We start from the raw sequence: 17,347 nt of genomic DNA on the forward strand, positions 1-17,347 counted from the left end.
CTTTATCTTGATCCCAAAGCTCACGTCGAACCTCTGTGAGAACGTGTGAGGCGCGAAATCGTAACACAACCTACCTTAATGTGGTCTGCGGCCATGAATCTGAATTTTAAAAGCTACAGAATCAAATCAAACCGTTCACACCGTACCGACACAAATTCAAGGTTGTTCACATACAAAGCCCCTTCAATGCTTCTCATTGAAGATTGCACATCACAGTAAACCGAGTATAGCACTTATTCTTTTTTAATCCATCTGACTGGCCTTCCTTCTAATTTCTCACTGTTTTACAGCACTGCACACGTGTAACTTGGCTCTAATTATACACTCTGCAGAGTAATTGCAGCATGAAATCTGATTCCCACACTTCAGAATGCACGGCCGCACTTTTTTGCCAATTTCGGATCTAGTTCTAGTGGATAGTAATTTTGCAACAGAAGAGCGGTTTTGACCAAAAATGAGTACCTAGTAAGAGTATTATTGAATTATTTTAGTTTCTTTAGAGAAATACATGTATAAATTATTCGTTATTTGTCTAGAGAGGCTCTAGAGCCACCAGGTAGTCTGATATCCTGCCGCCACCCCTGCTAAAAGAAAAGTGACATGTAACTCACTAAAATACATGTGAATAGCTAAAATAAAATGCCACAACCTCAAACTGTGGAAACTCTCAAAATCGCTGAAAATTGTCTTTTTTAATGGTAGAATGCTTTAATTGAGTTTGATAACAATTGATATCGAATCAAATCGAATTTATTCACCAATTAACAACAGTGTTACAAGAAAATAAATAAATCTTTTGTTAAATAATTCAAAATGCGATTTTGTTGATCATGATTGTTTATGAATTATCACATTAATGAATGTAAGATGAGTGATTCCATCAATGTACTCGTTAATACTTAATGCACTAGTTGATGTGCCCATCGATAAGAACATAGTTATTATAAGAACATCCATCAGACAATTCGACTGACTGATCTCAACTAACACTCTACTTGATGATCAATAATGAAGAAGTAGTTTTTCTACTCTTGAAAATTCCTGTCCATCTGAGAGACTCTATGGTATCATACTAGTGTCTTCGATGGGTAATATTATTTTAGAAAAGTACATTATTCAAATTAAAGAAAAAATGGGAGAATTCTTCTCAAATAGACAGTTTACAACACTACCTACTTGTTTATTGGCTTACTTGTACGCTAGCCAGCTCCAACCAAACCACCCACTCCTGTAAACACGCGGCATAAAGGCAGTGCATGGATTCCCATTCCAAGTCACGTATTGGCGCGAGATGGCAATTATTAATTATTTGACTCGTGCCTGATCGGCAGCCAATTGAAATTCAGAGACTCGTTCATCGACCAAAGTAGAATGCGAATCAATCAAACAGTTCCCGTGAGAAGCAGCGATGACTCATCAACAATACCTGGATCACTTTTCCTGTCGGCCTCTCTATTATTTCACTTGCTCTATGCTTGTTTGTTCAGGTAACGGAGAGGCGATAATAATATTTTGCCTACGCATGCATCCGACACCTTTGACCTTGTCCGCCATATTTTAATGCCGCCCCTGTCTTGTATACTCTCCACTCTATTCACATCACGCTCCTAACGCAAAATACGAACATCGATGCTATTGTGAATTATTGTTAGCGTGTCAAACAAAATATGATGCTGTTCATTCAGTTCTACAGAATCAATTTACTGTTGACAGAATTAAAATAATTGTTAAGTTTCAAATTATTAGCGTGGATTACATCAATTCCATTGTTAAAGCGACTAATTAGATTTTTGTTGATTGAAACTTGATTCTTAAGATCATGTTCTAAACTAATTTCGTTGGAATGCACTTTTGTCAAAATTTCATCATATTTAGCTTTATCATCAGCATCCATATTTCCTGTTAACCAAGAAATAGCGGAACCTAATCCATTAAAAGACCTCTTTTTATTCGAAATTTATTTAACAAAATATGATCGAATTTCATGGTAACTTGATCGAGATGTAATTGAAGTAATTTAATTTTTGTTTTATCGGTTTCTTTTCTATTTAACAATTGTATTGAACTTTTGAGTGTAGAAAGTTCATTTTGTAAAGCTGTAATGTTGATGTTATGCACGTAGGTGTAGGTTCTGTTAATGATGAAAGCATCCTGGATTCGGATGGGTACACTCCTGCTGATCGTGAGAGGTCAGTCGTCTTGAATGCGTCTACTGGGGCCAGGTTGAGGGCTGCCAGGCTGACAATCAGAGGGCGAAGTCTGCCAGTTTTAGACTTGTCTTGTGGCGGATCTTTGGGTTGTTTCGCCTTCGGCGGAGGTGTTCGTTCATCTGAAACAGAATTATCATTAGTTTTGTTCACTTTACGTGGTCGCTTAATGCGATTGGGATGAATTTTGAAGGGGCGTTTCTGGATCGCTCTTGAATTTGTCGCTAGATTGGTGTTCTTATCATATTTCACTTTGAAATATTTCGGCTTATTCTTCTTATTGAACGTCGTCTTGATGTATGGTTCATCCGGAATTTCAATCTCTTTTTCACGGTCTTGATTTACTTTTGTTGTTCTTGTCTCTTTCTCAGTTATTATAGGCAGGGAATAAAAGAATTCGGGCTTGGCAAAGAGAAATCGAATCCACAAATTGACTTACCATTGAATAATATAAATGACCATTTCGTTTCACACTCTAACCAACGCGACGAAGTTGTCATTGCTAATCACATCGATGATCTTGAAGAGCAGGTTACAAACTTAGATTTACCAATCACTGATCAATTTCATTTCCATCCAATCTCAGAAGAAGACACTTTCAGAGCAATTCAACGTATTCATAGTAATGCTATGGGTGTAGACAAAATTCCTATTAAATTTATCAAGAAGATGTTATTTGCTGTTTTACCAACCATTACATACATTTTCAACAAGTCACTTGAAGAAGGCATTTTCCCTGAAAACTGGAAGTTTGCTCTGGTTCGCCCTCTAAATAAAGTTCCATCACCCAATAAAGTTGAGGATTTTAGACCAATCAGTATTCTACCTGCATTGTCCAAAGTGCTAGAAAGACTCATTCATGCTCAAGTTGTAAATTTCTAGACAACAATAGTAAGCTTCATAACTTTCAATCAGGCTTTAGAAAATTCCATTCAACTGAGACAGCTCTGCTTCGTGTCACTGATGATATAAGGTTAGCTATGGACCAAAGAAAATGCACCATCCTCACCCTATTTGATTTTTCTAAAGCATTCGATACTGTTGATCATACAGTCCTTCTGAATAAGTTGGCTATTCTTGGTTTCAGTCACAACTCGTTAGTTTGGTTTAAATCCTATCTATTAGGTAGGAAACAATGTGTATCTGTCGGTGACAAAAAGTCAACCTGGAAAAACGTTATGCATGGAGTACCACAAGGTTCAATTTTAGGCCCTCTCCTCTTCACTTTGTATGCTAATGACCTTTTTCCATTATCAAATTCTCCAGTTTCCATACTTATGCAGACGACCTTCAAATCTATTAAGCTGTCCCATAACAAAAATTAATGAAAAAATTGTTGGAATAATGAATCAGGATATCAATTCGATAGTGGAATGGACAAAGAAAAATGGCCTTAAGCTTAATCCCATCAAAACACAACCCATTATAATTGGATATTCTCGTCTTATAAACAATATTGACCTTGAATCGATTCACAAAATTAGTGTAGACGGTAATGACATTCCTTACTGTAGCTCAGTTAAAAATTTAGGCATTATTATGAATAATACTCTTGACTGGTCAGAACAAATGAACAAAACTTGTAAAAAGGTATTCTCAGCCATGCATGCATTGAAGAAAATGCACGATATCCTCCCTAGAAACATTAAATTATTATTGGTTCAATCTCTCATCTTCCCACATTTAATGTATTGTAATTCTGTTCTTAACGATATGCAAGTCACTCTGAATGATAAACTACAGCGTTGCCAAAATTATTGTCTACGTTTCGTCTACTCTCTCCAACGCCATGATCATATCACCCCAGCCCACATTGCTAGTTCAACTTTAAAGCTTCCCGATCAGAGGCTTTTTCGAATAGTCAAGCTTGTTAGAGATATCTTGATATACGGTAATCCGAACTATTTTAAAGATGATTTCAAATTTGTCTCTGAAGGTAGGAGGATAGATGCTTCACATACTAGAACCGGAGAAAGTACTTTAAGGATACCCAATCATCGAACTACTATTTTCACAAAATCCTTCTTAGTCAGTGCCTGTCGTGCATGGAATGCACTTCCTGTTTCTATCAGGTCCATCGAGAGCCGAGCGAGCTTCATCCTAACTTTAAAAAACATCTTTTGGAACAAATGACTGAAACTGTCCGGCCTAGAACGATCACATGACATCCATCCCCCACCCATCCCACAAATACAAACCTTTAAACCATGTTATAGAACGAATTGTATATATATATATATATATATATATTTTATAAACTCATGTTATTTCAATTATCCACTGCATAATGCTGTATATTACTGAAAGTTGATAACCCTGATCTACTTTCAGCCTACTTCATTTTATTAATCAATTATTTGATCTTATCTACCTATATAATTATTTTACTCTATCAATTTTCTGTTTTTTTTCTCTTTAATATTCATATTGATTAAAACTTTTACAATATTTCCACTAATAATAAATCCTTAGTTTAAATAACGAAATTAACGTTTTGGTAGAGAGTTAGTGGGGAGGATATTTTTAATATTCTTTCCGAAGAATGGACATTGATATGTCCAAAGCTCCGCCAATTTATGTAGATGCATAACAATATGATTATTATCTATAGTTATTATATTACAAACTGCTTTTTCATATCATATACAGTTCAATAATTATTTTCTTAGTCTATATTATGTAAATTCATCTATAATTTTGCTGTATTGTAAGCTATTGTATATAAGTGTATAAGCCAGTATATATTGTAATCTACATAAATAAAGTACTCAATCAATCAATCAATCAATTATTCTTCCTTTAACGAAATTGTGAATTGTTTTCAGTTTATCCAGATAATCATTCGTTCGTTCCTCTGTTACTAATGTATTAACCAAATCATTCATATATGGATTCTTCGAAACTCCATATGTAATCTCCATGGGTGTTAGTTTTAGATTGGAATTAAGCGTGTTGTTGAACGCTATCAGGGCTAATTTCATGTTTTCAAGCGTTGTCCTATTCTTGTTTTCCAATTGAAGAGCGTTGAGAAGTTCGATGAGGGTGGAATGCGCTCGTTCTAGAAGTCCTTGCGAATCAGGGTGGCCAGGCGTCACATAGTATGGTTCAATGTCATACAATTTGAAAAATTCTCGTAGGCTGTTATTATCGAATTCTCGTCCATTATCCATTTGTACTATTTGCGGAGTTGGAAAAGATGAAAGGTAGTCGAAAAGTATTTTCTGAATCTCGATTTGATTCAAACTTTCTAAGGGGTACGCTGCTAACCGTTTAGAAAAGCAATCTATTACCGTAAGAAATTTGATCTTATCGTACTGGAAAGTGTCTATCTGCAATTTTTCAAAAGGTTTGTGTGGTGTAGGAGCAACTTTATATTCTACTTGCACTGGGTTCCTATCATATTTTACTTTTAAACAAATTTGGCACTTATTAATGTAGGCTGTTATATCGCGAAGCATTGATGGCCAGTAGTAGGTTTTCCGAATATGATTGTAGCTTTCATTGATTCCTCGATGGCACGTTTTCCCGCGGTGGTAGTTAGCGACAATGTCCTTCTGTTCTTCTCCATCAGTAACATCCAGATTGATCTTCTTGTAGCGTTTCAGTTTGACTGTTTGAAACGAGTCCGTTATGATATTAACAAAACTTGTATACATCACTTCATAATCAAGCTCGAGAGCGCCTTTCTTGTAACAATATATACCGTATGTTGTGTTCGGTAGAAGATATTCTAGGCATTTGCTCTTGATTTCTTCCTTATCAAACGGGTTAAGTATGTAAAAAGTCAATCTTGTTTTGTCAAAAATTTTCTGAATTTTCAGAGGATCGTTACCTCTTTCTAATATCAACTGATTATGTTCTACATTCATGATTTTGTCTTCTTCCATTATTGCAACTTGACTATTCGAACTATCCTGAGAGTGAATTGTTACATCTATACTTGCGGCATCGTCATTATTAGTATCTTGATTTCCATTCCACATTCACGAAGAAACTCGTCCAAAACAACTCGACTGAGATCCTCTAAATCATCATCTGGTTCGGGGTTGAGCATGTTAACAGGGTGACTTGGAATGCGAGATAAGCTGTCAGCCACGAAATTCGTCCGGCCTTTCACGTATTTGATGTCGAAATCAAATTCTTCTAAATAGAGTTTCCATCTAATTAGTTTCGAATTGGGTTCCTTGATATTGTGTAACCATTGTAAGGGTTTGTGGTCCGTTTGAATTAAAAATTTCCTTCCATACAGGTAAGGACGAAAGTGTTTGCATGCATAAACGATTGCTAGTAGTTCCTTCTCTATAGTTGATAAGTTTACTTCATGTTTATTTAGAGTACGGGATGCAAACGCGATTGGTAGGTCCTTCCCATCAAATATTTGAGAAAGAACAGCTCCCATTGCAAAGTTGCTCGCGTCACATGTGAGTATGAACTGACGAGAAAAATCAGGCAATTGTAGTATAGGTCCGTTTTGTAACATAAGTTTCAATTTCTCAAATGCTGCTTGGAAGTCCTTATCGTGTGGATTGAATGGTTTTTCCTTACCTAAAACGGTGGTGAGTGGTTTTGCTATCTTTGCATAATCTCTAATCATTTTTCGGTAATATCCTGTAAGTCCTAAAAATTGTTCAACTTCTTTAGGAGTACGAGGTAAAGGAAAATTCTTCACTGCGTCTATTTTCATGGGGTTTGGTTGTATTCCGTTTTCTGAAATTATATGACCCAAGTACAACAGTTCGCGCTTGAAAAATTCTGTTTTATGAAGCTGGATTTTCAAGTTGTGTTCTTTTAATTTTTCAAATACTGATTTGAGGTGTTTCAAATGTTCAGTGAGGTTGTCAGAAAAAACAATAATATCGTCCATGTACACTAAAACATTGTCCATTTTCGCGAAAATCATGTCCATACACTTCTGGAAGAAACTGGGTGAATTCTTTAGTCCAAAGGGGAGGCGTAGAAATTCATAGTGGCCATTTTCAGTAGAAAAAGCTGTTTTCGGGATGGAGTCTGGGTGCAGTTCAATCTGGTGAAATCCTGATTCTAAGTCGATAGCAGAGAAATAAGTAGCACGTCCTATCTTTCCAAATAAGTCCTCAATGTTGGGCAAGGGATACTTATCATCTACAGTCTTGTTATTCAATTTTCGAAAATCTACAACCATTCTGATCTTCCGTTGTCCTGATGCATCCGCTTTCTTGGGTACGACCCAAATCGGGGAGTTGTAGGGAGAGTTTGAGTGTTGAATTATTTTGTTCCTTAAAAGTTTGTCTATTTCCAATCGAATATCTTCTCGGAAGATTTGGGGATGCCGGTAATTTTTCGTGTAAACTGGATTTTCATCTGTAGTAATTATCTTATGTTTCATTAAGTTCCTGCTACTTGATATCTCGTTTTCTAGTTTTACAATTTCAGGATACTGTTTTACTAATTTCAAGATGTTGTCTCTTTCCTCCTCATTCATATGATCTGTTCGTAGAAGATTTGGAATGTCATTTATAAGCTTAGAAAATTTCGATTTACATGAATCACTTATATCTGTACAATCAACTATAGTTTCTACTTGTTCAACCTCCATTGGCTCAGGACAAATGGTCGTAAGTTCATGGGCGAAAACTAAACACATACATTCATTACTATCTATATTAACAAGTCCTTCTTCAATTCTATATTTATCTGCATTTACTTCTTTAATTATTCCTAACGTCATATCCGAGGCTGACTTAACCGGGACCGAAATCACGTTGTAGCCTGGTTGCAATTTAACACTCTTATTATCGAACAAAAATAACAAATCTTTCTCTCCATCCTTATATTCTAGCTTATTATTATCAAAGTTTAATCGCATTTTATATGCACGCATGGTTTCATTCCCAAGCAGTATATCATACTTGGACGAAAAATCAAATATATACAGTTTTATCTTATGAGGTTTGGAAAATACATTCTCTATATTACAAAACACATACTCATTCCCTGTGCTTTCTCCAACGGGAGTTTTCACAATAAAATCCTCTTTGTGACGAGTTACGCCAGGAGAGACTAGTGAAGGATGAACATAGTTCTTTGCAGATCCGGTATCGACGAGCCATTTCCTATCCTTCTGATCTACAAAGTAAGGAAGCGATTTATTAAGGATGTTTAAGTCGAATCGCTGGGTGGGTCCGTTGCATATCGGGGCCTGACCCTAAAAAATGGTCGGTTAGTTTGTTCAGCGATTCAGTCAAAGTGTCAAGTTGAGATTGCATATTTTGAATCGGGTTCTGAGTGTACACACTACTCTGGCAATCTAAGTGGTCTTCTTCCAGATAGTTGACTTCATATGGAGACTTATAATTCCTTAATTTTTGTACTGGATCCGTTCGCTGAGTGCGCATGGATACTGTGTTTGATGAGTTATTTATCGGAGTACTTGGTTTGAAATTACTGTTTTGTTGTTGTGGGAAACGTTGTTGGAAATTTTGTTGTTGTGGGAAGCGTTGTTGGAAATTTTGTTGTTGAAGATTTCTTTGTTGCTGAAAGTTTGGACTTGAAAAACTTTGTTGAAAGTTGTGAGGTTGGGAGCTACTTGGTGGCGAGTAGAAGCTCTGTTGTTGGAAGTGCGGTTGATAAAATCTCTCATTGTTTTGGAATCGACGTTGTCTGCTTTGAAAAAAATTTTGGGTGTTTCTGTTTTGTCTGCTTTGTGATTGATAACTACTCTCATAGTTTGGGGTTCTAAATGTATTTGAAGCTTGAAAAAATCTGTTTTCAGTTCTGTTTAGGTTTAGTTGGTTCAGTACAATGCTGCAATCATTTATCAATTTGCTTCTGGCATCATCTAGATTTTGAATTTGAAGCACCTGCAAGTGGGATCCTAGCGTGGGATGGACTCCATGCACAAAGGTGTTCACTAGTGTTGCGTTAAGTTGATGTATTAAATTTGTTAGCAATTCTCCTGACACTCCATCTATTTTGTATTTTGTTATTACATGAGTACGTTTTTCTTCTAGTCTGTTTAGAAAGTCTATCGGGTGTTCCCTATTGAATGAGCACATTGCTGATATTTCTGCTATCAATTCTGGAACAGGCCTATTGTCTGCAAAGTTCTGTTTTAAGCTATTTATCAGTTCTGTTAGTGTTGAACAACTATTGTTGTAGGCTACAGCTTCCGCTGGTCCTTCTAGGTGGCACAAAGCTGTTTTAAAAAGAAGCCAATGATTACCTTCCTTTTCTACAATATGATCTGTACAATAAGCTCTCTGTAAATCTTCACAAGTTGAAATGAAATGAGGTAATTTGTAAGCTGTTCCATCGTATCTCGGTATGCACTTGAGAAGTTCATGTGGTAAGGGCTTGCTAGTTGCCATGGTAATATTAGAAAGAGTTTCTAACCTTGTTTCTTGATGGATGATCTCTGCGTTGACGGAAGGACTTACTGCAGTAGAGTCCTGATCCGGGTCTTCCTCTTCGTCCGACGATGGGCTGCGGAAAGTTCTGCAAGCGTCGTATCGAGTGATGTCTCGTCTGCTTGCCAGCGTGTAGTTGGAGTTGAGTTGTCCGTGTAGGGTTGTAGAACCACAGATAAAGAGTTGAAACTCACGTTTTTCGGCACTCGAGAACGTAGGTCGCGAAAAAGTTAATTGAACTTTTACCGAAAAAACTTCTGTAGTCCCTGTGCATCGGGCGCCAGATAAGATAAACGAACGCGCAACTCACTTTTTAAAAAGATTTATTTAATGAATAAAACACATACATAATGGCAGCGTGACTATTGGTAACGGAATGACACGAGAAATAATCTTACAGAGGTTTAAATACTAGTACAAAGTGCTTACTCTACAGTTCCTAAATCTATTGTCTTTTATATATATAACTATAGACGATGATCAATAATGAAGAAGTAGTTTTTCTACTCTTGAAAATTCCTCTTCATGTTTTCTCTGTGGTAACGTACTAGTGTCTCCAATGGGTAATATTATTTTAGAAAAGTATATATTTCAAATTAAAGAAAAAATCTTAACTTTCTATCCAAATACACAGTTTACAACTCTACCTAGGTACTTGTTCATTGGCTTACTTGTTCGCTAGCCAGCTCCAACCAAACCACCCACTCCTGTAAACTCGCGGCATAAAGGCAGTGCATGGATTCCCATTCCAAGTCACGTATTGGCGCGAGATGGCAATTATTAATTATTTGACTCGTGCCTGATCGGCAGCCAATTGAAATTCAGAGACTCGTTCATCGACCAAAGTAGAATGCGAATCAATCAAACAGTTCCCGTGAGAAGCAGCGATGACTCATCAACAATACCTGGATCACTTTTCCTGTCGGCCTCTCTATTATTTCACTTGCTCTAAGCTTGTTTGTTCAGGTAACGGAGAGGCGATAAATAATATTTTGCCTACGCATGCATCCGACACCTTTGACCTTGTCCGCCATATTTTAATGCCGCCCCTGTCTTGTATACTCTCCACTCTATTCACATCACGCTCCTAACGCAAAATACGAACATCGATGCTTTTTAATTAAATTTGAGCGGGAATCCCTTTGAGAAAATTTGTATAAGTAGTTTTCTTCCTATGTATATTCTTATATGGTTCATTTATCACAGAGAACTTTATTGTAAGTTATTATTTTTTAACGATTCTACGACTCACCATATTTTTATGATGAACGCAGTCTACAGGAGGTGCATTCAAACCTCCTGTGTAGATACAAACCCGTGTAGAGAGATAATGAGAAACCAGCCTAGTGGGAAAAGGATGAAACAAAGGGTGTGAATATGTAAGCACGATTAAATATATAAGGATGCAGATGATTTCTGTGTAATCTGGAAGTATAGTATATAACTCTCAACTCAAAAATGTATTTTTATACTGGATTCTGAAGCCATTCTCAACTTACTGCCAACTTGGCAGATTAGACTGTTAAGTTTAAAATTTCAACTGTAGTAACTGTTTCAAAAAGGTACTCTCTAGATCATGGTTCTATTATCATGTATGGGCATTACGATAATTATAATATAACGCTTTTATATGGCTCTGAATCCTGGATACCTAAGAAAAAATGGAACAGGTTACAGGCTGCCGAAATGAGGTTTTTAAGAGCAGTAAAAGGGTGCACAAGGGAAGATAGGCTTCATAATGTTTATATAAGAAGTGAGCTCAGAATAATCTCCATATTGCAGAAGATTGAAGAAAATCAGCAAAACTGGAAAGATCATGTTGAAATGATGGAGAGCGACGGGATTCCCAGGGTAGTCATGTCATATAACCCGGTTGGAGAAGTGTGGGCAGACCCCTAAAAGATGGATGATGGTGAGTTCGAAGTCGGAACAGGCAAAATGCCTAATCCTTGTAGGAAGACAACGACGATAATCAAGAGATTGGAAGAGGAAGAATATACATGCTGAAAGACGAATTTCAAACCCTTGAGAACCACCTTTATACTGTAGTTGAAAACCTCCCAAAATTCAAAAATATTTATTAGTAAGCACCTAGGACCTATAAGAAAGCTATAGGCCTTTTTTAAGTTTTGTTGCAATTCATGCAGTAGTTTTTCAGAAATCGTGATCAGTGAGTGAGTGAGTAAATCAGTCAGTCAGTTCAGAATTCTATAAGTATAGAATCTGAAAAATAAATTTCTAAATTCCTCAAACGTTGAATACTACGACAGTAACAAGCTTGTGGGTTTTGCTACAGAGCCAGAAAATAACAGCCTGAATAGAACTGAAAAGAGACAACGTAGGGTATAACCGAAAAGGAAGTGGTTAACCGAGTCCCAGTAGCTATGTAACGTCTTTTCCAGAATATTACTAAATTCCAGAACAGTAATATAGAAAAAGCAGCACTATCGAGATCCTCTATTGTCATACTAGGTGGAACTAGGAACGAAGTGTTCAAGCTCCCTTGTCAACTGCTAAAGTCTATATGATTATTCTTCTATAAATGAACAAGATGAAAAAAATTTTTTTTTTTGCTCTGTCATAAATATTTTTGTACAGCTCGAAGTTTTTAATCTTCACGTTTCATAGTATTTCTTCACGACGACTTTTATTTTAATTTTGAATGAATAATAATAATTCATATAAAATAAAAAATAAGAATCAAATAATTATTATGGATACTGTTTCTTTATTTCAGACGAACGTGGGCCCCATCTTACTCTCAGTCAACCCCTACAAAGATGTGGGCAACCCCCTAACCCTAACCAGCACGAGAGGAATCCAGTTAAGTCCGAAACTGCTGAGGGTAGTTCAGGAAGCAGTTCGTCAACAGTCAGAGAGCGGCTATCCCCAGGCTATTATTCTCTCTGGTAAGAATCTGTTCAATTTCAACCTCAATCAACACTGTAATAGTGTTTTCCTATCAACAGATAACTTTGCCTGGTACAATTAAAAATATTAAATTTGTGTTCAAATAGCCAATGCTTACAAAATCGTAAGGTGTCCTCTAACGACAGGATAACTGTCTTGAACATTTGTGTACACACAAGTCGACATACGTTATTGTGTCATCACAACGAAAAGTTGTGTCACAGCTTAAAATTTTTTTGAGGTTAGATCTTTGTATCTTCGATTGTTTGTTGTATATTTTTTCTCAGCTACTCTATTTAAGGTTGAATTATTTCTGTATCTTTATCATTTGTAATTTTCCAGTGGTTTATTTAATGTTATTGATTGTTTATTTTATGTTAGAAGCTGTTTTTAGTTCGAAGCCTCTCACTGATGATGACAACATGCATGACGAGCATGAATATGAACATATTATGTTCAACACACTTGTCCTGTCATTAGTGAGCACCCTCATGCCCAGTTTACACTGAAGTGACGTGGCGCTGGCGTGGCACTTTTGCCACTTCGACATTTTTCGCCAATATGGTTCAATGCAAACAGGAGTAGTGTTTTGCCACGCCACTTCTGTTTGCAATGAATCATATTTTAATATGGCAGTTATAAAACGCCGCGCCAACACCTCTTCAGTGTGAACTGGGCCTTAGAGAACTATAATAATAAAACATTCACATTTTTTTAAGTCCTCTCATTCTGAATGTCATTTTTGAACTGTATTTATATCATTGGTGTGTAGAATAAGTACCGTAACGAAAAGAAAAGCGTTAGACTGAAGTTTTGATACTCACGGTTTACAGTACATGACTGTATTCAATTAGATTATACGATTAAGTTCATTATTTAAATTTTATACTACTCACTTTCAAGGAATCATAGAGAATAGATTATTATACCTTATTTCTCCGAAAATTCAATTTTTAATTTACTTGATTTTTTTATTTTTATACATTTATGAAAACAATCACTATTAGTTCTTTAATTATACAATTGAATTAAATTACTTACGGTGTTGTTACAGGCACAAGCGGCTCGGGCAAGACGTATGCGTCGATGCTTTTACTGCGTCAGCTGTTTGACGTGGCGGGAGGCGGACCCGAGACGGACGCCTTCAAGCACCTCGCCGCCGCCTTCACAGTCCTCCGCTCGCTCGGCTCAGCCAAAACCTCCTCCAACTCTGAATCTAGTCGCATTGTTAGTACATGTTCAATATTATACATCCTAATCCAGGTCAAAATCCATTTATTCAGTTAAATCTCAAATAATTTGTATTTACGCTTATTGAGTAATTAGTCCGGGCGCAAATGTGATGAAAAAGACACTTAGACACTCCGTGGTCATTTTTGAGTAACAGCCGGGGAACATGTCTCGATTTCTTCGTTAGGTCTAGCATAATAAGGATCGTGATGATAAATCGAAATCACAGGAAAGCACCTCGAAAACAAGATGGCCGCCAAAATGTTCAGAGTGGTCCAAATGAGACGATTCTATCGAATATTATAGATTAGTCAATTCTAAACACTTTGGTGGTAAAATCAATCCGATATCTCTCACAATAACTGAATAGCAAGCGATATAAAAAATTATGTCAATAATGACCGCTATCTTGGATTTATTAATGATGTCGAATATTTTCGTTGTTTTTAACATCAATATTCATATCCGGCTTGAAGAGATTGAGGCCATTTGCAAGTCTCCATCTTGGAGTAGTCATGGAAAATTGATTTTATAGTTCTAGCTTGTTACCTAATGAGTATGGAAAAATGCACCTGAAATCATTCAGGGTTTTCTTTGGAGGGCGCTGAAGAACGCCCTCATCAACTAAAAATGCAGCTTCAACGGTCTGCTGAAGAACGGTCTAAAATTCTTAGCTTTGAAATTTCATCTGTTAACGTACAGCGCATGAAGATTATATCGTTTTTAAGCTGAAGAAACGGTCTAAAATTCTTAGCTTTGAAATTTCTCTGTATTCCTCACTCAAAAAAAAATTATAATGGAAAGAAATTTGAAAAAAATTTAGAAAACAAGTTTTTTGGAGCTTTTGAAGGTTATAACTAATAAAATATGCGATTTAGAGGGAAATTCTATAGAACAAAATTTCCAGAGGAGGACTTTTAAAATATCTTCGTTTAAAAAACGGTTAAATATCTTGAACGGTTATTGAAATACACGCGATATAGCAAAATAGCAAGTGATAGGCTATCTTGTTTTTGGGATGTTTGCCTGTGATTCCGACGTATCATCACGATCCTTATTATCCTAGACCTAAAGAAGAAATTTAGACATCTTCCACGGTTGTTACCCAATAAATACCGCGGAATTCCATTTTCGCCCGGACTAAATAAGAGCTCGTCCAACTCTGAATCTAGTCGCATTATTATTAGTATATGTTCAATATCCATCATAGATATATACTTACAAGTCAAATTTCAAATAATTTGTCTTTATGCATGTTAAATTTGTTTTGAAAATTCAACTAAATGCGTCAAAATACACTGAGTATGATCTAGTCAAGAGAATAGAGTTGAAACTGCAGCGGTGGTCTCAACTAAAAATGCAGCTTCAATTCATCTAAATTGAATGAATTTTTTTTCTTGATTTTATTTTATTCTATTTCGACTTAAATTGATAAGAATATTGTTTGTGAAGGTAAATCCCATTGGTTAAGCCTTCTATATTGGCCAAGGATTAAATTGAAGATTATTTTTAGCATAAAATGATACAATATTCTGCCTTTGCACTTCCAATTGAACTCTTTAGCACTAAACTAATTCATGTGGCTTTCTGCGTTGAAGTCTTCTTACTCCATGCACGTTGAGCAGCTGGATTGCTTCCACGTTCACATTGATGAAGTCTAATTGAATGAATGATTCCAAACACTATAAACATACCGACTTTAGAGCATGCAATTGATCAAATTTGTCGATAAAGTAGGTTTAATAATATGAAATAAATTCACAAGATATGATTTTTTCTAATTTTTAAAGATGATGAATGAATACTCACTTTTGCAATTGGTTTGTTGCAGGGTCATTTTATAGAAGTTCAAGTAACAGATGGAGCACTTTACCGAACCAAAATTCACTGTTACTTTCTGGATCAAACACGGGTAATCAAACCACTTCCTAAAAACTAATTCATGTGGCTTTCTGCGTTGAAGTCTTCTTACTCCATGCACGTTGAGCAGCTGGATTGCTTCCACGTTCACATTGATGAAGTCTAATTGAATGAATGATTCCAAACACTATAAACATACCGACTTTAGAGCATGCAATTGATCAAATTTGTCGATAAAGTCGGTTTAATAATATGAAATAAATTCACAAGATATGATTTGTTTCTAATTTTTTAAAGATGATGAATGAATACTCACTTTTGCAATTGGTTTGTTGCAGGGTCATTTTATAGAAGTTCAAGTAACAGATGGAGCACTTTACCGAACCAAAATTCACTGTTACTTTCTGGATCAAACACGGGTAATCAAACCACTTCCTAAAGAGAAGAACTACCACATCTTCTACCAGATGCTAGCTGGCCTCACACCTGAGGAAAGAGGTACACATCATTCTGTTAATTTCTAATAATTCATAAATTGTCAAATGAAAATCATACTGAGATTTATTCATATGGAATTAAGCAATCAAATTAAATTAATCCGCAAATAGTCTATAAAGAATGATTCACTTTATACTGTCAGTATTCCTCATAAATTACACCAACGCTTCCCTTTCAACTAATGCTGACAGTTTGAAGTGGATCTCACTTTAGCTTTTAGAATATTTCGTATTTTTTATTCATATTGATGTTGTTTTTTTGCAGCCAAACTAAACCTGGAAGGATATTCCCCTCTGAATCTAGCATACCTGCAACATGGAGATACTAACCAGGACGAAGCCGAAGATGCAGTCAGGTTCCAAGCGTGGAAAGCATGTCTGGGTGAGTGATAAAGTAGGCTAAATTAAATAAAGTAAACTTGAATATGACCTATGGTCGAAACTAGTTGTTAAAATATTTTCAAGTTTTTAATAAAGGGTACTACAAGTTTTTATATTGTTTTTATTAATTTAAAATAAATTCGTATAGCTTTTGATGGTGGGGAGTCCCTTGCGGGAAGGTAAAGGTCCCACGTCGCCTGAATATTTAATTCAAGTTGTCAATGAGCCTTACGACTGTCATACTTCAGCCGGCAACTTAATGTGCTCATCCGATAACACGGGAGTGATCTGGTCAAAAAACTTTGATGATGAGCGGGTTTGAACCCGGGATTTCTAAGCTGCTACGCAAACACTATATCCACTAGATCACGGATCACTCCTGGGTGAGTGATAAAAAGATGTTTCAAGGATTACCTTATTGTGATTTTGTAATCTTCGAGATAATAAAATAAATAATATTGGCCATAGGAAGTTAGTCATAGACACTATTATACTGTATAGGCTCTCAACCGTTCTATACTTTTACCGGTGTGTTAAGGATATAGACAAGTGCACTCTTTTGAGAAGTAGTGCAAACTTTTCGAGTGTGACCAAAAAATAACAAGACTTTTCCTGTCCCACCATTGACCACCAACAGTTTTAAAGTTTTAGTTATGTAGAGTTAAGCCTCTCTTTTGGTAGAGAGTTAGTGGGGAGGATATTTTTAATATTCTCTCCAAAGAATGGACATTGATATGTCCAAAGCTCCGCCAATTTATGTAGATGCATAACAATATGATTATTATCTATAGTTATTATATTACAAACTGCTTTTTCATATCATATACAGTTCAATAATTATTTTCTTAGTCTATATTATGTAAATTCATCTATAATT

The 17,347-nt window shown here is 36.0% G+C and overlaps 1 protein-coding gene and 1 long non-coding RNA gene across 2 annotated transcripts in view; one reads left to right on the forward strand and one right to left on the reverse strand.

Annotated features, from left to right (window-relative positions):
- Nucleotides 1-15,658, reverse strand: part of LOC120351409 — a 54,877-nt gene extending 39,219 nt beyond the window's left edge. Inside the window, exons 1-2 of the long non-coding RNA XR_005571378.1 lie at nt 15,542-15,658; nt 13,544-13,718 (exon numbers count right to left, since the gene is read on the reverse strand). This is a non-coding gene — a long non-coding RNA (uncharacterized LOC120351409). The remainder of the gene's footprint in view (nt 1-13,543; nt 13,719-15,541) is intronic.
- The window catches only part of LOC111053510 (unconventional myosin-IXa), a 111,276-nt gene that overhangs the window by 74,621 nt on the left and 19,308 nt on the right, over nt 1-17,347 (forward strand). The window contains exons 3-6 of the mRNA XM_039428643.1: nt 12,330-12,501; nt 13,557-13,729; nt 15,931-16,090; nt 16,355-16,471. Of these exons, the coding sequence (XP_039284577.1) occupies nt 12,330-12,501; nt 13,557-13,729; nt 15,931-16,090; nt 16,355-16,471 (622 nt within the window). The remainder of the gene's footprint in view (nt 1-12,329; nt 12,502-13,556; nt 13,730-15,930; nt 16,091-16,354; nt 16,472-17,347) is intronic.

The sequence above is a fragment of the Nilaparvata lugens genome, chromosome 5 (genome assembly GCF_014356525.2).
Source record: "Nilaparvata lugens isolate BPH chromosome 5, ASM1435652v1, whole genome shotgun sequence".
In the NCBI taxonomy this organism is placed as follows: domain Eukaryota; kingdom Metazoa; phylum Arthropoda; class Insecta; order Hemiptera; family Delphacidae; genus Nilaparvata; species Nilaparvata lugens.